The sequence below is a fragment of the Salvia hispanica genome, chromosome 5 (assembly GCF_023119035.1).
Source record: "Salvia hispanica cultivar TCC Black 2014 chromosome 5, UniMelb_Shisp_WGS_1.0, whole genome shotgun sequence".
Lineage (NCBI taxonomy): Eukaryota > Viridiplantae > Streptophyta > Magnoliopsida > Lamiales > Lamiaceae > Salvia > Salvia hispanica.
The window spans coordinates 31,193,470-31,213,361 of record NC_062969.1 but is presented as its reverse complement, the minus strand read 5'-3'; the positions used below and the strand labels follow the sequence as shown (position 1 = coordinate 31,213,361).

The window sequence follows — 19,892 nt, the reverse complement described above, 5'->3', positions numbered from 1 at the left end:
GTTTATTTAAAGAGATTTGAACAAGTTTTTAATGAACTATCAAGGCAATAAGTCAACTGCTTACTCACGAATATCAAGATTTAATAGATAACATAGGCTAAGCTCAAAAGTCAAGGGTTTACTGTAACTCCCAACAAAACGCAATATTTCCCAATATTCCAAATCAAAGAAATAAGTTCAAAACAACCAAAGATAATAAGTTTTCAAAAATTCAGCGGAAGCATTCCAAGAGAAAGCGAAGCCATGTATGAAGACACGACTACACTCAAAGTTCCAAACATCCATGTTATTCGATTCAACTGTCTCAACACCACCGACCGCCCATCGCCGCTCAACTTGCACATACGGAAAACACATGCAGGGCTGAGTATTTTAAGCATACTCAGTGGACTCATGCCAAAACGTTTTAATAGTTATGCCACCCTTACCATAGTGAACTCGAGGTTTAGCATTTAATTGAAAAGATAGCATCAAGTATCACAAAATATTTCATGGACTGGTCAGTCAAACAATACCTCCCATTTTCTCATCAATCAACAATATCATGGTGCGACGAAGTGTGGCCACACTTTCGCCCACGAGACCGGCCGACTAGCAAGGACGGCTCCCGATCTCCCGTGTACACCCGAATTCGTTTATATAGCCCTATAGCCTAATGGAGCGCACTCGCAAACTAGGCATTAGGCACACACAATATTCAAAGCAATCACAAGCATGGCATAACAGTTTAATCCACCCTTATCGCTCCACTTTCATAATTTGCAACATAAGAGAGAGTTTAAGAATAAAGCCCACCTCGATTTCCTTCGATTTCAAGTACGTACTTCTTCTTGTTATCACACCGAGAACGCGAGCTATCACCTTTAGTTCACGTATTTCAAATAAGTCTCAATCAAGGATCAAAATCATGCATGTTCTCACGTTTCCCTTTTCCCATCGATTATTTTCAATATTCCCATTCAAAATCAAAGTACGATTATCATATCGTTTTTATTCACACAACAACTCTAGATTTAACATCAAATCGTGTCACGCATGAGTGTTTCCCACACACAACACACGCACACACACAACACACGTGTGCACGCATACCGAGGCGTGCACACACACACGGTCACACACACACACACGGTCACACACCCACACATGCATCCAAATTCATCGATTAATTCCCCTTCACTCGATCTAAATGCATGTGGACTCAAGAACACCGATTGATCGGTAGAAGAAGAGAATATCAAAAATAAAAATACCTTTTCAAGAGAACATTCGGTAGAAAACAAGTAGGATCTTGATTCTTCAATAAATCCTTGAATTTCAACTTCAATTCTTCTCCAAAAGATGAAGAATTAATGGAGAAAGTAGAAGAAAAATTTGAGAGAGAGAGTGGGGGGAGAGATCGGCGAGAGAGAGGGAGAGAGGTGACGGTTTTTGTGATGTTAGGGTTTTAATTCTCCCTCTTGTATTTATAGAGTGCAAAATATACTCCAATAATTAAATAAATAGAGATTTGGTAGGGATTTGGTGGTGATTGGCGTTATTTCTAGTGAGAAATAAGGGGGAATTCGAATTTCATGCTATTTAATTAGCATATAATTTTATTTGGATATTTTACGGAGCAGAATAAAATATCACGGAGTAAGAATAAAAATAATAATTCTCCCCAATTAAATAGGAATAGGCGTGATTTTCAATTCCTACTCCAAGGAATTAATTAAAATCCTAATTTAAATAGGATATGGCAAGATCTTCTTAGATTTGACAAGATATGCTAGAATATTTGAATTTATTTATGGGAGAGAATAAACAAGGAATCAAATAATATAATAAAAAATAATCCATTCTCCCATAATAAGAGATTTTTGAAAATCTCCATGAAACAATGATAGGGCCGAAAATTTCATCAAATAAATAGGAATATTCGGACTTTGGATTTAATTCGGATAATTATCCCAAGCAATAATTAAATCCAAGAAAAATAGGATTTCTTCTCCAATAAATAGGAGGGGTCGAAAATTCCACATAATTAAATAGTGCTCCTATTAAATACTCACTCATCCCTTAGGAAAATAATTCACCACAATTATTATTTCTCTCCACGTTAAAATATCCACATATTCGAATTTCACCTCCACTTCACATTTTCCAATGACTTTGACCATTCCACGGCCACGTCATATTTCCACAATATTGACTATTCAATAGTCACGTCACATATTCAACAAGTTTGACTATTCAACTCAAACTCAACTCAATATCGCAATTATACTCCCACCGTCCCAATAAATATGAAACATTTAATTTTCAGCACGGAATTTTATGCAGTATTGTTTTGTGAGTTAATGAAGAGAGAATAAAGTAAGAGAGAGGGAAAAGTAGAGAGAGTGATGTTTCCATTTTAGGAAACGTTTCATTTTTAATGGGACAATCCAAAAAGGAAAACGTTGCATTTCTAATGGGATAGGGGTTTAAGGTGATATTTACACTAAAATAAGTTTGAGTTTAGTGTAATAGTCGGAGATGGTCTAATTATACATATACAAAAATCTGCAGAAACCCAATCTTAATATAAACGCATTACACAATACTTGATTCAGCAAATTTTTACTGCTAAAACAATATCTACAACAAGCAAAGTACATGGATGCCATAGTTTCACAAAAACGGCAAAAAAAGAGTAAAATAATCTTTTGCAGCGAAATCCGAAAAACAAAGGCATAGCAATAGGAAATGAGCTAAAAACAGAGTGGTAGAAACTGTGGAGTGTTGAATAAGAAATTTGATTCACCTTCGGGTGGAAATGCTGTAGAGATGGCGGATCTTCAAGGGGGCGCCGCTGCTTGACACAAAAGGGGTTGAAATGTTCTGAGATTTTATTAAATAAATAAATCTTCCCGCCACTTTAGATGATGAAAATATAATTAATTTTTTGATAGATAATTATAATTATGCTTTACCAAATAGGAGTACGACTCAAATTTTAATAAATATGAAGTTGGTCGAAGTTTTATGAGTATAAAATACTTTCTAATCCGCCGTCAGAATTCCAATTTCTTGGTGACACGAGTTTTAATAAATATTACTAAAAAAAGTGAGTGGAGTATGATTCTCACTTGTATATACTCCCTCCGTCCCACAAAGATTGTCTCAATTTGACCGGACACGAGTTTTAAAAAATGTAATGAAAAGTGAGTAGAAAAAGTAAGTGAAATGTGGGTCATACTTTTATATACTACTATTAGTATATTTCATAATAAAATGAGTAGGAATAAGTAAGTGGAAATATGCTAAATTTTGTAGGACGGATGAAAATGGAGAAATGAGGCAATCTTTGTGGGACGGATGGAGTATTAGTTTAAAATGAAATGTGAGTGAAATTAATTAGTGGAATGTGACACCCTTTAGAGAAAATGGTGGGAGTTGAAAGAAGTGAATTAGAACTATTGAAACCCCTTCCAGTTTTCAATCTTTTTAAAATACAGATGCATTATTGAGAGTTGATTACGCATACGAAGAAAACATAAAGTTTGACATTACCTTTTTTTTTTGCTAAGTGATTAAATTCAAAGCCATAAATTTTTAAATCACATCTGCATATTAATTTGTTAACGTTAATAGGCTAGTTAATTATTCCATTCATCCCATTTAAAATATTCATCTTTCCTTTTTAGCTTGTCTCATGATGTCTACTTTCTATATTTGGAATTAAATACATCTCTCATATCTTCTCATTAAAATATTCATTCATTTTTTCCACTCTACTTGATCACAGATAAATATTCCACCTAAAATTCGGTATCACCCAAAAATGTGGCCATCTTGAGTGGAACGGAGGGAGTAATTTGTTAACGTTAACTACAATCCAAAGTTTCCATAAACCCTAATGATGAACTCGTACATGTGATTAAAGAGAACATAACTGTCAACTAAAGATAGTCTTGCTCAACAATCATTTTGAGGCATATAAATTTGTACCGTTGTAATAAGCTATTATCAAGCCAAATTGTAAAAAAAAACATATTGAAAATTTAAATGTGACGATAGATGTTACACATTCAATTTGTTGGAATCGCATCCTGTCAATGCTGTTTAACTGGATAGTACAAGACAAAAAATTTTAATTTCATGAAAACTAAATAGTACTCCATCCGTCGCATAGAAATATGTCATATTTCATTTTTCATCTATTTCATAGAAATTGTCCATATTCAAAACGTATTATAGCATGATCATGTGTGCTATTTGCTAAATCTTCATGTTCTCTAAAAAAAGCAAGAACCCTTCTTCCAATTTTTAAAGTTTGTACTCACGAATATGTCACCTCCAAAATGATTCCCACTAATAGGCTTCAAAAAAGAAAATACCAATACTATATTACGATCATACATGTCTCTCGTACCATTACTTTTCAACACTATATTCCAATTATACATGTCTCTCAAACCATTTAAATTGGAAGCTCCTTCTCTCTTTACCATACAAAGTTTTTCAAAATACATAACCTTCCGTTGGCAAGGTCCCTTACAAGTGTATTCTCTTCGAATGTGATCCATTACTTGAACATCATAACTAGCAATAGGACACCGTAGCCCCAGGTCTCTAACTATGTTTTCTGGATTAAGTTCAATACTTGCAACATTGATTCTTTTTTGATTCACAATTGGACTCGGGGCACTAACTATGTTTACCGAATTACCTTCAACACTTGCAACATTAATTCCATCTTAGTTTACAGTCAAATTCGAGGGTTGCAATACTCCTATTATTTGGAGCATTGAAAGTTGAATTATTCCTCGGTTCTTTAGAAAATATCGATGAATATTTGTAATCAATAATAAACAAGATCTATTAGATAATGTGTATTCCTATATTAATAAAATTTTGAATCACAACAGTCTGCAACTTGTATAAGAAATAAGAAACTAAAACATTTATGTCGAGTTCAGGCCACAACTACATATTTTTATAATACTTTCATCCAATAAGAGTCATATTTTGTCATTTCGGTCTGTCCCACAATAAGAGTCATATTCCACTAACTCACTCACATTCTATTACTCCACTAATGTGAACCTCATATTCCACTAACTTTTCCAACTCACTATTCTTTACATTTCTTAATACCCGTACTCACACCAAATGTGACTCTTATTGTGGGAAGATGGAGTATCAAATTGTATTGATTCAAAAACTTTTATTATCTCAATTCTGACACGTTAATTTGGTTTTTCCTATTCACGCAACGAAATTCAAAATCATTAGCAAATAATTTTAAAATCACATGCCATTAATTCAAAATAAAAAGTTAAACCGCAATCAAAGAATCGAACCTTTAATTTTCCATCAAGTATAGGCTGTATAGCGTAGGCCTAGCCTAGGAACGGTTAGTTTGGTAATCAAACCGACATGTCGGTTAACCGACCCTAAAATTGGTAAAAAAAAAAAAACCCGGTAGGTTATTGATTATAACCAAAATAACTGAATTTGTTTAGGCACTTCAAAAGTTTAAACTTTAAATGATCTAAAAACTTTTCTACGATATATAAGTGAAGGGATATCCTATTTTTAAAATAATGTTTATGCACTTTATTGACTTTGAGAGATCTTATTTTTCAAATAATGTTTAGGCACTATATTGATTTTGAGATATTATAAATGATAGTGACACAAATTAAAATAGATTTTGTCAAAAGTTAAACATAAATTACATTTTTTTTTTCTATTGTGACGCTACATAAAGCAATGTAGAATCAAAGTAATATAGATATGAAACTTTAAAAGTATAAAAATATTGTAGAAGTTTATTAATTAAAAATAGAATTAAAATTAAAATTGAATTTAATTTCAGGATAACGACTTTGAGCATAATGACAAACCGATACCGACCGATTACTATGAATTTACGTTATCGTTTAACTGATAATTGGTTGTTTCTAGACCGCTTATCCACCCCTAGCAGTGTATAGTCCGACTCCAAAGCATTGTTGCAATTCACCGCCTCTCATATGATTTTAGTAGGAGAAGAGCCGCTAATTGTAATTGTAAATTTGGTTTTATTTTTTCCATTATTAAATGAAATTGCTTACCAAAAAATTAATGCCCACTTGAAAATCCAATTACATATATCATCATCTTCAAATTAGGGATGATTCGTCTTCTTCAATTTAGGGATAGTCTTCTACTTTTGCATTCTGACATAGTATACATCTAAATTCAGGCCATCCAAAGCAGAGGCGGAGATCAGGCGGGGCCAACATCAATCTGTCGTCTTCTTCAAACTAGGGATAGTTCATCTTCTTCAATTTTAGTAATTGTATAGTTTTTAAATTGAATATGGAATAGTGGACCCATGAATAGTAATGTAATGGAAGGCATGAATTATTGTGGGTGTTGTGTGCCTTAGCACAGAAAAAAAAGTAGATAAAAGTGGGTGTAGTCCATAAATAATGAAGAGCATGCTCTCCGAGAAGAGCAATGTTGCTCATGCTTATATGTTTAATTATTCAAGGACTCAAGATTTATCAAACATCATTCTTATAAATGGAATAAAATATTAAAATTAAGCCTAATTTGCTAAGTTGGAGGTATGTAATTAGTAAAATATTAAATCAAATAAATTATAATTGTGTTACTCCATTCGTCCACTAAAAATAGACCACATTGTGAATGACACAAATTTTAACAAGAAATTGGTAAAGTAAGTGATAAGGGAAAAAAGTAAGAGAGAAGTAATATTAGTGGAATGTGGAGTTCATATTATTATTACTATTATTTAATTGTTGTTAGGTAGCAAATGTAGGGTCATTTTTCAAACTTGGTCTATTATTTGTGAATAACTAAAAATGACAAATATAATTTATTTTTATGGATGGAGGGAGTATTAAAAAAAATATTGAATAAGTCATGATATAATTTGTCTAGAATTAAATTAGTCATATGGTTGAAGCGATATGATTAATCACGAGAAATTGAGAATCAAAATATATTGTCATCGACTGGAAAAAAAATGTAATCAAACAAAAAATAAAATTAAATATAGCCTTTACTTACAACTTTACGGCCATGTTTGGTTGGCGGGAAAGTAAAGTTGGCAAGGAAACTGATTCCTGAGAAAATAAATTCCAGGAATGTGATTCCTAGTAATTTACTTTCCTGTGTTTGGAAAATATCAAGATTTTAAATTTATATTTAATTTAAACACCAAACTAAAAATATACTTATTATTATTTTATTTATAAAAAGAATAATATTGTAAAAATTTATTTAATTATTAATTACAAATAATAATAATTATATTATTATATTTATTATTACGATGGATAGTTTAAAAATGGATTATCCATCATAATATATAATAATATAATTATAATTATAGTTATATGGAGTATTACAGTACTCATTAATTATAACAATAAATATAATAATTACAATTATAATATTCACGAATATTATAATTGAATAAATTTTATAAATTAAAATTGCACTATGACTTTATTGATTAATTGTTAATTTATAAAATAAAATATTTACTATTTATTATAAAATTTATATTATTTAATTGTATTTTAATTATTTAATAAATTATTATTATTATTATGAATTATTATAAAATAAGTTATAATTATGATAATTTTAATTATAGTTTTTTTATTATAGTGAAATTAAGTATGATTTATAATTTTAAATTATTTTAAAAATATTATTATTATTATTATTATGTTATTATTATTATCATTATTATTAATAAAATTATACTATATTGCTTAAATATGTAAGAATCCTAAAACTGGGAAAAAGAATACCTAAGAAAAGTTAGGATTCAGAATCCTGGAAAGTTGTACTAACTTTCCTTGTTCTCGGATTCTGATTACTTTCCCAGTTTGATTAAAAACTGAAACAAACACAAGAATTTAAAATTTAAGGAATCAGATTACTTTCCCAGACAGAATCCTGACAACCAAACATGGCCTACAAGTAATCATGATAACCAAGTGAGCCATGTATCAATTGAGATCTCATAATTAAGTAATAAAATTATATCAAAAATTAATGTAACCCAAGCCCAATTAAGATTGAGTATGAAATCCCTAATTTTTGGGCATCATCGATAACGTCGCATGATTAAGCAATTACCGGAGGGAATTTGATGATGGAAACGAGAAAAGTGGAAGCTCGGAAGCTGCTCAAGGACAGGAGGTTCTGGCTCGCCTCTTTCCTTATTGCTTGGGCCGCTGGCCTTCAGGTTCACCAAATTCAGATCACTAAACCAATGATTATTGTTATTTCTCCTAATTTGTGTGCGTATTTGTTTCGCAGGGGCACATGATGTGGCTTCAGCGCCAAGATTCCTTTAAGCAAATGTTTGGGGAGCTCAAACCGGATTCTGATTCCCACGAGGCCGCCGATAAACAGTCGTGAGACTTTCGCCTCTTCGGTTAGATCCATTATTCTAATTTTGAAATTTCTATTTTGATTTTGGCTAAACTCTCTACTCGCAGTTGTAATTCCTTATCTTTTAGTATATCATATAAATGCTTTTAGCACCAAGTCTAAATGCCTTACTTTAATTCAGGTTCAGATTGATATTGTGTATGATTAGTGATGCAATTATACTCGAGCATGATAATCACAAGGAGTGCTCCGTCCGCCAAAAATAGACATAGTTGTGGATGACATAGGTTTTGATGTGCAATTGGTAAAGTAAGAGAGAAAAGTGAAAAGTAAAGTAGAAGTAGTGTTATTGGATTGTTGGGTCGACATTATTAGTAGCATTTTAATGTTTAAAAACTTTCAACATTTAGAATTTGGTCTAATTTTGTGGACGGCCAAAAATGGTAGAACTAGTCTGTTTTTTGTGGACGAAGGTAGTACAATTCACGTTGTGGAAGTTGACTATGGTTTAGTTGCAGTTTTTATCCATTATCATGGATGGAATGATGTAGCTGGAGGATACTTAGGACATGTGAGAGTTGTTTGTTGTCTCATTCTTGAAATATATTGTAGACAAACACTGGAACCTGGGATTTGTAACAAGTAATTTGAAATTCTCTCTTGGGTTAACTTTTGTTGACTATCCAATTATAAATTGTATGTCAAACTGAAGCATTTCTATTTGACTACACCCTTTGCAGATCAAAATCTACTCTTCAGAATCTCAAGTATAAAACTCCACAATCCTCATTCAAGGCTTAAATTATACGTTTTGAGGGCATGAATGCCTAACTAAAAGTGGAAAAACAACCTGACAAGTGTTAATAAATATTGTTGTTTTGTGTTTATGCTGTTTTGTGTCTTATGTAGTGATTCTGTTAGATTTGATTTCAGTTTGCATTGATGATACACCCCTGGAACTTTTGGCTTGTTTGAGTTGCTTGATCAACTAAGGTGGTGTTCGGTTTCTTAGATAAAATAGAACCAAGATATAATCTAGGATTGAGTTGTGAGATTATTTTAGTCACATGGGATTAGCTATGACTAATTATCCCATGATTATCCATTAGGATTGGGTTGTGGGACTGAATCTCATAAACCAACACACTATATATTTAATCCCAGGATACAATCTTGCAAACCGAACACAATATGACAATCTATCTTGACAAAATGATTGGAAGGCCTTCTCAAGAGCTTTTCCTGTGCTCCCTTTTTGTGGACATGTTGTTTTTTCAGGGCATTGTAATCAAAATATAACTGTAATGATGAAATTTGCTGTCAGCAGAATAAACCTTGCAGAAAAAATTCCTCGTGTGACATATTAGTAGCATAATCTGCTATACAAATAAAACACAACCTCAACAATTGTAGTTGCTAAAAGGTCATGTAAGCAAATTGCCAATTTTGTTTAATGATACACCCTGGAACATCTGGCTTTTGTGATTTGCTTTATCAACTTATGAGATATTTTGTCTTATGTTCTTTCCAGACTCTAATTCTATGCATGACTGTTACTGTATTTGATTTCAAACAGTTGATGAATAACTTTATCAATAGATGAGCTGATGTGGATGGGTGGTCTTGTACATTGTATATTCTTGATTTTTTTTGAACTGCTAATCCCAATGTTATTGTGGATATATAAGTCGAAGAAGTTCTCATTAAATATGAAGGGAAAACTATAAGAATTTAGTAATAGTTGTACAAAATTTATAGTTATACTTCATCTCTCTTTGCTTTGGCTAAACTATCCATGTGTATATGTGGGTGTCCTCCTTCTAACCTCACCCTTTCCCGGTGTATAACTTAAAATATTTTTCTAGTGCATTTAATTGTTCATTCCATATTTACATTTATAAATTTCTACTTACTCCTTCCTTCCACGTCGCTTCAAATTAAAGCGACCTTTGATCCCCTAGTCTAGTTATCCCTTGGATGATTTAACTATTTCACAGACGAGTTAGAAATGCCAATGTAGATGAATGATATACTACATACCTTATGTTAGCTCCTCATATGAGTACCACTCTCGTTTGACGCACGTTTAACGTTGTTCGTTTTGATTTATATATTTAGTTTAATTCCAATACATAATTTTTATTGAAATTTCTAATTTCACGAAATTTATAAAAATCAAAGCTTGATTTGTTTGTTTTCTCTACAATTTCAGATAAATTTCTAATACCCGGGTATGGTGCCATGCGCGCTATGGGCGTTTGTGCCGCGCCACGACTCAATTTTTTTTATTTTTTCTAATTTCTTCCTCTATAAATAACACTCCAAATATAATTCGTTTCGCACATAATCTCACATTTCTCTCTTTTTTTTTTTACTCTGAAAATCTTTCACTACACCAGAATAATGAGTTCTAATGAGTTCTCCACCTGACTCGAAAACCATCCGTGCTCACATTGTAAAAATGTTCACCTAGGCCGTGCTTGCAATCCAAGTCGCAATAGACAACGAGATTGCTCACTATAAAGTTGCCATTGAAGCTACATCTAAGCAAAGCATACCACAGAGTCACATGTATATTCATTGAGACCGTGAGGCAGCTACGTTGAGGCTGTTAAATGATTATTTCTTCAGGGACCCTCGATGGAGTGATCAAATGTTTTGTCGGTGGTTTCATATGTGAAGAACTTTTTCCATACGCATCGTCAACGCAATTGTTGCTTGTGACCACTACATCATGCAAAACATCGATGCTTTAGGCTGTGAAAGTCCATCATCATTGCTAAAATGCACATCTGCGTTACAAAAACTCGTATACGACACTATTGCAAATATGTTCAACGAGTATCTCCATGTTTCCGAGAATACTGGACAAGAGTGCTTGGCCTGTCGGGCGGTCATCGAAGCTTTCAAGATACATATTTGAGAAAGCCAACGACTCACAACACCCAGATGTTGATGAACATGCACGACACAGATTTCATGGCAGCATCGACTTTATGCAGTGAGAGTGGAAGAGTTGTCCTACGACATGGAGAGGTGCATATACTAGTGGGGACAAGGGCACACATCCGATGATCTTGTTGGAGGCTGTTGCCGACCAACGATTGTGGATTTAGCATGCTTACTTTGATGTTGTTGGTTCGAACAACGACCTCAATGTGTTGAACGTATCTTCACTGTCCAACGAATTGTGTGTCAAACTGGTGATGAACGTACAATTCACAGCCAATGGTACCCCATACAATATGGGGTGGTGATGAACGTACAATTCACAGCTAATGGTACCCCATACAATATGGGGTACTATTTGGCAGATGGGAGATACCCATGATGGCCCGTTTTCATGAAGACGATCATATGTCACACAACTCCGAAGTGGGCATTGTTTACCCAAAAGCAGGAGGCGGCTCAGAAAGACGTGGAACATGCATTCAGAGTCTTCCTTCACGGTGGTCTATAGTGAAAGGGTTGGCCTATTTGTGGCATCGTCCAATGATATTCAACATCATGTATGCATGTATCATAATGCATAACATAATCGTTGAAAACGAAGGAGAAATGTCAATTCATGGACCATCGAAGTCCACGCTAGTACCTCTAGTTCTCCCGTTGTAAGTGAGCCTCTAGGGCGTGGTGTTCCTCCCCATTTTCGCAATGTCATGTGACGCTAATATGCGCGAAGAAGAAGTCCAAGGTCGCCTCCAAGCTGATCTAATCAAAGAAATTTAGACATGCACCAATATTTTCGAGCATTAATTATTATTAATAGTGCAATTTAATATTTGTGGCCCGCGGGCATTAATTGGGGGATAGTTCTAGTTTCATAATTAAACTTAGCATACTTGAACTATGCATTATATGTCATTATATGGAGATACAATATTGTTGGGTGAAAATTTCCCAGAAATTACAAGAAGAAAACTACACGTTATAAACTGAAAATCATACAGAATAAAATTGTTGGAAAAGGTAAGACGAGTCGAGGAATCCTCATATCTGAAGTAGCAACACCGCTAACAGTAGAGCTCCGACTAAGGAGAGTAAGGCGAGGAAAGAACTTCGACGGGAAGATAATACAGAAAGGGAAAGAGCGTGTATGCAAAATGCTTAAGTATTTTGTGTGTATGGAATGCATGCTGATGAGGCTCGTTTCATGCATTTGTTCTATGATAAAACTGTTAGAGTTTGTATACTAGAAATCACGTTTCGAGTGATTGAATACTGTAAAACTCTTATTTTATTTTTCAAGGAATAAAACAGATTATTTTTGTCATAATGTTGTTATGTTTTACATTTAATAGATGTTAATTGCATGTTTAAATGTATAAGTTAACTTAACAAAGTCTAAGTCTTTGTTTTAGTAGACCGGTTGTGGGCGGCGTCCACTTTAAGGTAACACGGTCAGTCCTATACAAAGAAAAAGATGAATTTCACGACCTAGATGAAATTAGACTATCCATCGTGAAAGGTTGCAATGTCAGTCCGTATATTTCTAATCCTTACTGAAATAAAATGACATTGGTGTGGTAAAGCACTGAACGGATCTAACAACAAGACTTGTCTTTGTGCTATCTACTGAAAGGCTAGGTCTTAATAAATATTTATTTTTTAATCAATGTAGGTTAGCATTGAGCATACGGTATTGATTATGCATTACTTTGACTTATCAAATGGTGCGGGTTTTTCGTAACCCAATAATCCCGATATATTGGGTAGTGTTGATTAATATCTAGCGGTGCTAGGATTGCTATTATATTGAATCGTGCGCGAGGTAGGTCTCGTTTGATAATGTCCTCAAGAGGAGCGTGAAACGAGGTTTTATCATTCGGAACCTAGCTAGTTGGAGTTTGATCACTCTATGAATAATAAATAAGCGTTTCATGCTAAGTCCACTCTTGGAATTAATAAGAAATTAATTAATTAAGTCCATAGCAGAAATTAATTAATTAATGGACATTTTTATCTTAAGCGTGAGAAATGAAAGTTAAAACGGAATCCCGGATTACTTATAATTTCGGATTTGGATGGGGAAAGTTCAATATTACTGTTGTAGTGGCTGCTCGTAATATTCCAATTAAATCTTATATTAAATTGTGGGTTCAATTTAATTAGTAAAAAGTAAATTGGATGAGACCATATCTAAAACCTTCCATAGATCCCTGTCTGGGCTCAAAAGGAACTTAATATAAATAGGAGAATAAAGGAGACATAAATTAAATTAAAATAAAGCTCAAATTTTCGTCCCGCTCTCCCTTGAGGAGTTCGAAATTCTCTCCTAGTATTCCGGTGAGATTAGCCCACACTGATATTGGAATACAGTTCGAGAATTAACCAGAAGATCCGTGGTCTAGTATTCAAAGCGTCACGTGACGCTAGCTATCATCAATTCTTTGGAGAATTAATTAGGTATTATCTCTGTTCCGTACAAAAGTATGTTTTAGGTTTCAATTATACTTAAAGCATGATTAATTCAAGTTATGAGCATGATACATGTGAGAATTACGCGAATAGATTTTGTCTAAATAATCTGCTAAATAGATCCGATTATTATGTGATTTATTTGTTCGATTAATAATTATTTAAATTGTTAAAATTCAAAATTTCCAAGCAACGCTTTCGCTGCCAGTTCCTTAAAAAACTACACCCAATTCTGTAAGCAAATTGTGAGCCAGGTGTGTGTAAAGTTCGTCAAAATCGAGAGCTGCATGGATCAATTGGGCGGACAGATTGATCAAGAAGAATGGAGCCAAAACTGTTGTGCTAAACGGATCAAGTCAGAATTAAATGGAGCCAGCAAGAGCACCCGTACAAAAGATTGAGCTAAACACCCCCAAAAGCCAAGGGCAAGAAGGACTTTTCGAGAGGATGATACCCTAGGGATCAGAACCCTACGCCTCTCTATAAATAGGAAGTCAAGTGCGAGTAGGAGGAGAGGGAGAGATACTCACATAGGGATACACACTTAGAAATTCAGCTCTCTTCTAAGGCTGAAATAGGAGCTCACTATACTTCACCTTTTTTATTTCCGTTGCACACACTTAGGTTATGGTCTTTAGTTGTGGAAGGGTAGTGGTTTTGATTCGAAGTTTGAAGCTGAGTAACATCGTTATGAGAAGGGGTGAAGATACAATTTCTCTGTTTTGTTGTTTGCTACAATTTCTTTTAAGTTTGTTTTGCTGTTTACCGACTCATTTACCCTTGGAAGCTTTTGAAGTTTTGAAGTCAGTTTTTCTTGAAATGTTATGTTTCGATGTACTTGATCTAGCTGTTTATTTCCGATTCTGATCTCTGAGCATATTTTGGTTAAGTAGTTCTGTTGTGGTGCTATTGGTTGAATTTGAGTTGTCGTTTACAATTTCTGTTTGATTGTTGAGTAATTCTGGATGGAAGATGTTAGAATGCTTAGATCTAGTTTGTTGAAGGGTGGTGAAGCAGATCTGAACGTGTTTACGATGAATGAAATTATGTTCGCATGTGATTAAGTTTTCTAGTTGTAGATTTGAAAGTCATCTCGTTATTTTCTACAGATTATGGCTTAGTTAGTTTATGTACGTAATCTTAGTCTGTCTCTTAGTGTAGATTTAATTTTGCAAGTTTATTATGATAAGTTGAGAGTAGTGAAGGGGTTGACAACGGAAGCGTGCATCAATTAAATCTGATAATAAAATCGATCTATTTAGCAGATTATTTAAACAAAATCTATCGTGTAATTATCACATGTATCATTCTCATAACTTGAATTAAACATTCTTTAAGTATAATTGAAACATAAAACATGCTTTTCTACGGAGTAGGAATAATACCTTTATGATTCTCCAAAGAATCGAAGATTGCTCGCGACTTCTCCATGTGAGGCGTCGAGTACTAGACCACAGATCTTCTGGTTAATTCTCGAACTGTATTCCGATATCAGTGTGGGCTGATCTCATCGGGATACTAAGACTTGAATAAATAGGACAGAAAAATTCAATCGCACACAGGAGAGCTGAGGAGAAAAATCGTCCTCTTCTATGTGGAGAGGGGGACGAAAATTTTAGTAAAATATAAAATGTATTTTCTGTCTCATTTATTCTCCTATTTATATTATGTTCTTTTTGGGCCCAGACATATCTATGGAAGGTTTTGGATATAGCCTCCCCCAATTAGTTTTTTACTAATTAAATTGAAACCCAATTTAATATAAGCTTATATTGGAATATTATAAGTAATCCGAGTTTGTTCAAATCCCGCGCTTAAGATATAAATATTAATTAATTAATTATTGTCTGATATAGACTAAATTAATTAACGTCTTATTAATTCCAAGAGTGGACTTAGTATGAAACACTTATTTATTATTCATAGACTAATCAAACTCCAACTAGCTAGGTTCCGAATAATAAAATCTTGTTTCGCGCTCCTTTCACGATAGGTAGTCTAGGCCTATCTAAGTTGTGAGTGTTTCTAAGTTCTTCATGCTATGATTATGACATTGATTTACCTTCAGATTTTTATAAAGCAAAAACAAAACAAAAACAATAACTTAAACTAAAACAAAAACCTAAACTCACGCTCCACCACTTCGTCCCCCAAAACTTATTCACAATAAAGTTTAATATAAGTTTGTAGAGTTGGTAGGGACGTGAGTAAACTAGAAAATCAGAAAACATACCTTGAAATTTTCGCGTGGAAGCTGAACGGGGAAGAAATTCGAAAAATTCAAAAATTGCGCTGGATTCGGTGAAAGGCCAGCAGGCCGCTGTATGCATCCATCGGTCGCTGGGAAGAGTAAAAACCATTCCAGTGAGTACCTAGCGGGCCGCTGCGCAAGCGCCAGCGGTCGCTGGGTGTAGTCTAGAACCTGTGAAATTTCAATAACACAAAAACAAAATTAAGCACAAAAAGTACTTTAAAAACTGGAAATAAATGGTTGGGTTGCCTCCCAAAAGACGCTTATTTTTCATCTTTAGCTTAACGCTCTTTGAAGTTTATGAGTTATCCCCCATCGTGGGAATTCCTTGGGGATGCCTTTGTACCAACACTCTTAGTCTTTGTCACCGCGAATGGGACTAACTTGTTGAGTACTTTCTTCCACCATATGTATTTCTCATTGGCATTTTTGATGACATAAACTTCAGAATCCATGAGATGCAATGGCGTCGGCCTTCTAACAGTCTTTTCCTGCAGAGATATATGTAAAGACTTGGGTTTTTCTTTTTTGTTTATTGAGAGTTAGGAATGGGATAAACTATGAAAATAGAAGGGTTAGAAGGATCATCCCCTTTTTTTGGATCGAATGGTTTAGATTTATTACACATCATAACCATTCTGCACTCCTCATCTTTCTTTGTTTTCCTTGCCTCTTCATCTTTTAGCATTGCACTCTCGATGTAGTAATTTGACTTTCCTCTGTTGTCACTTATTGTGATTTCTCCTTTACCTACATCAATAAGAGCTTTGCATGTGGCTAGAAAGTTTCTACCTAAGATTGGAGGAACTTGTTTATCAACTTTCATGTCTAGAACAAAGAAACTGGCAGGGAATATAAAATCATCAACCTCTACCAATACGTCCTCAATTACCCCTACCGCCTTTGTGGCAGTATTGTCGGCCATCCTTAAGCAAACATCTGTGGATTTGAATGGCCCGATGTTGAGCTTCTCGTAGTACTCCAATGGCATTATGTTGATGCTAGTTCCAAGATCACAGAGAGCCTTGTCTACTTTACCATTCCCAATAGAACAACGAATGATGAATTGGATTGGATCCCTCTGCATTACAAGCCTTTGCTTTTGGATGATTTCATTACAGTGAAGAGGTAGCTTTAGATCAGATTTCTGGAGCTTTTGTTTCTTCATCACTGTCTCCCTCAAGAGCTTGGCGTACCTTGGTATTTCCTGCAGTGCATCAACGAGAGGTTAATATGACATTTATAGAACATATTTGAGAACTATCGAAATTGTTCTTCAAGCTTGAACTTCTTTTTGGGTTGGAAGGGCAGGATGATTCCATTGTGTCGCACAAGCTGATCAGGCGATGACTCTTTCTCAGCTGTCCGCTAACTTTGTTCTAGCGGTCCGCTGGGCTACACACATCCATCAGTTTTCATGCCCGAGGTACTGACTTCGGACAGTGACACCTTAGCATCCCAATTTTGGTTAATGTTGGCATCCTGGGCAGCAACCTTAGCATTTTCCTCCTCCGTCTTCTACTGAACTTGATCCATTTGTATCTTAATAATAGACACAGTGGTAGCAACAATGTTTAACCCAATTTCGAGCTTGTTCAATCTTTTCTCTACAGCTCCAATCTTGGCCTCATTGTTCTTTCCGTCCTCAAGCAATACTTCCATGATCTTTTGGATGCCAATCTCATATTTTTCTTCCATGGTAGGTGGCTCCACTCCTCATTCCTTGCTTACACTGAACGACATTGGATGAAATTACTATTAGAATATGAGAGGTTGGGATGTGGACAATTACCATTGAAATTATAAAAGTTACCACCCCCCTGCCCTGGGCGGTGATACGCTCGGATTTTGTACTGTTTTAAGGCCACTATTTGGTCTATTTTTGATGTCAAAGTCACTCTACACGTCCATTATTTGCATATTTTATCTATTTTGGTATTTTGACGTGTTTTGTGAGAAATGTGCACAATTGAGCTGAAAAGTTGTACGGCGACCGCCGCGAAGTTGTACGACAACCGCCGGTGCCTGGCGGCCAGAGCAATGCAGCGGCCTGCCTCGGAAAAATTATACTTGGAAGAGAGTCTCGCCCGGCGACCGCCGGAAATCATGCGGCGGTCCGCCGCCAAAGGAACAGAGACTCTGGACTCCAACGCGGTGACCGCCTGCCAAGGTGAAGTGGCTTGTCGGAGAAAGGCGGCGAATCCGATTAGCCCTAGATCTACTCCAAGATTTACCATATTTTGAAGATCTTTTCCTTCTACAACGAGGATTGACTTTCCCCGATAAATAGGACCTCAAGCTTCATCAACCACAGAGCTTCTCTTTGCAAAATTATTCACATAGATCAAAAGTTAGAGTACTTCAATTGCGCAAGGAGTTGAAGAAGGATTTCAAGAACATCAAGAACGACAAGGATTCAACCTACGAGTTTTATTAGCTTTAGTTTTATGTCCAAATCGTCTTCCCTCCAATCTATGTGTTTAGCTTATTCCATTATGTGTAACTAAACTCATATGATTCTAGGGATGTGTTAGTAACGACTTTGGTTATACAATTCCTTTTTCAATTTAATATCCATTTTGTTTTTACTTTGTTTCTTTCCTAAGTTAATCTTGATGCTTCATGATTGAGTGACACAATCGTGTATGATTTAATATAGCTTGCTTCATAACTGTGAGAGAGTTCTAGCGAATTAGATCCACTTAGTAGACGCTACAGTTAGCTTCCCTTAAAACGACACTTGTTAATTGAGAGTGAGGACTTTTCAAGGGTCTTAGGAGCTTTATGGAGTTACGTGTTAGGATTGACAACCCTAATCTTGTAATCAACATTTGCATCACATGAGCATAATCTAGGTGACTCTAATATCAAAGTAATAACTGTGCTAGGGTGTTTGATAAGTCGTATTCTAAGCCTTGGTTACTGGTCAGTATGTCGTGAATTGCATGTATTATCTGCAAAACAGTTGCTTGAGTGTGCAGGATTAAAGGATCCGAAGTCAGTAGGAGACGGTTAGAACGTCGCAGGTGAAAAGAGCGCAAGAAGGGTGCAATGCTGACCAGGATGCATGCCAGAGAAAAGGCTCGAGATGGAGAAGAAGGATAGCTAGGATGATCAATAACAAGGGCATAAAAGTCAATTCGCAAATGAAGTCTACCCTAAAAGCAAGGGCAAGCTTCCCTATAAAAGAAGCCACTTGGAGATAGAGAAAAGGATCGGAGTTCGAAAGTCCAACCACCACACTTAGTTAGAATTCTCTCTAGAAGATCAGTTCCTTCAGCATTGTCCAGTTCTTCTCGTTCCTCGCCACAACTATGGTCATCTGAAGTCCAGAAGTCCACCGAAGAGTCATCATCCTATCATTCCAGCAAGTTCATCGTCGTAGTATAGTAGTTTCATCGCCCGAAGTGGCATAAACAATCTTTAATCGTTTTTCTAGTTTAAAGTTTACTTGCTTTCTTCGTTGGATCTGTTGCAAACATTATTCCTTGTTGCCTTTTGAAGTATTTCGTGAAGATCCGAACGTTTAAGTTATGAAGTTTCTATTTCGCATGTCTCTTTGGTTTGAGTTTGCTTCATTCTGCCTAGGAAAGCTAGATTTAGTTGTCGCTTTTAATTTCTAAATGTTTACACATGTTTCCTGTTGAGTAGGCTGAATTGGGAATTGTTGATCGAAGGTTGTAGTTAAGTTTCAGTTTAAATTTTTGTGCATGAGTTTCTTGTTCTGCGTTGTTATTACCACCTTGCATGTTAGTTAGTAGAAGTAATCTGCAGTTTCAGCCGTTCATCTTAAGTTTGAGCATTTTAAATTAATGGATCTTGAGTTTGAAGT

The 19,892-nt window shown here is 35.0% G+C and overlaps 1 protein-coding gene across 7 annotated transcripts; it reads left to right on the top strand.

Annotated features, from left to right (window-relative positions):
* Positions 1-8,033: 8,033 nt before the first annotated feature.
* LOC125187579 lies at positions 8,034-10,622 on the top strand. 7 transcript variants are annotated; one of them, XM_048084197.1, is made up of 3 exons: positions 8,034-8,242; positions 8,317-8,414; positions 8,573-9,060. In XM_048084197.1, the coding sequence occupies exons 1-3, from the start codon at positions 8,147-8,149 to the stop codon at positions 8,655-8,657; spliced, it is 279 nt and encodes a 92-aa protein (XP_047940154.1). In that variant the 5' UTR covers positions 8,034-8,146; the 3' UTR covers positions 8,658-9,060. The 7 variants fall into 7 exon arrangements, with proteins under 7 accessions (XP_047940154.1, XP_047940156.1, XP_047940157.1 ...); XM_048084199.1 differs by lacking the exon at positions 8,573-9,060 and adding an exon at positions 9,132-9,278 and having other exon boundaries at positions 8,035-8,242; XM_048084200.1 differs by having other exon boundaries at positions 8,036-8,242; positions 8,910-9,060.
* The last annotated feature ends 9,270 nt before the right edge of the window (positions 10,623-19,892 follow it).

Bases quoted from the DNA above. Each gene is read 5' to 3' on its own strand.
- LOC125187579 (XM_048084197.1), top strand. From the start codon at position 8,147: ATGATGGAAACGAGAAAAGTGGAAGCTCGGAAGCTGCTCAAGGACAGG. The intron at 8,243-8,316 runs GTTCACCAAATT...TTTGTTTCGCAG, and splicing joins CTTGGGCCGCTGGCCTTCAG to GGGCACATGATGTGGCTTCA. The intron at 8,415-8,572 runs GTGAGACTTTCG...ACTTTAATTCAG, and splicing joins GAGGCCGCCGATAAACAGTC to GTTCAGATTGATATTGTGTA.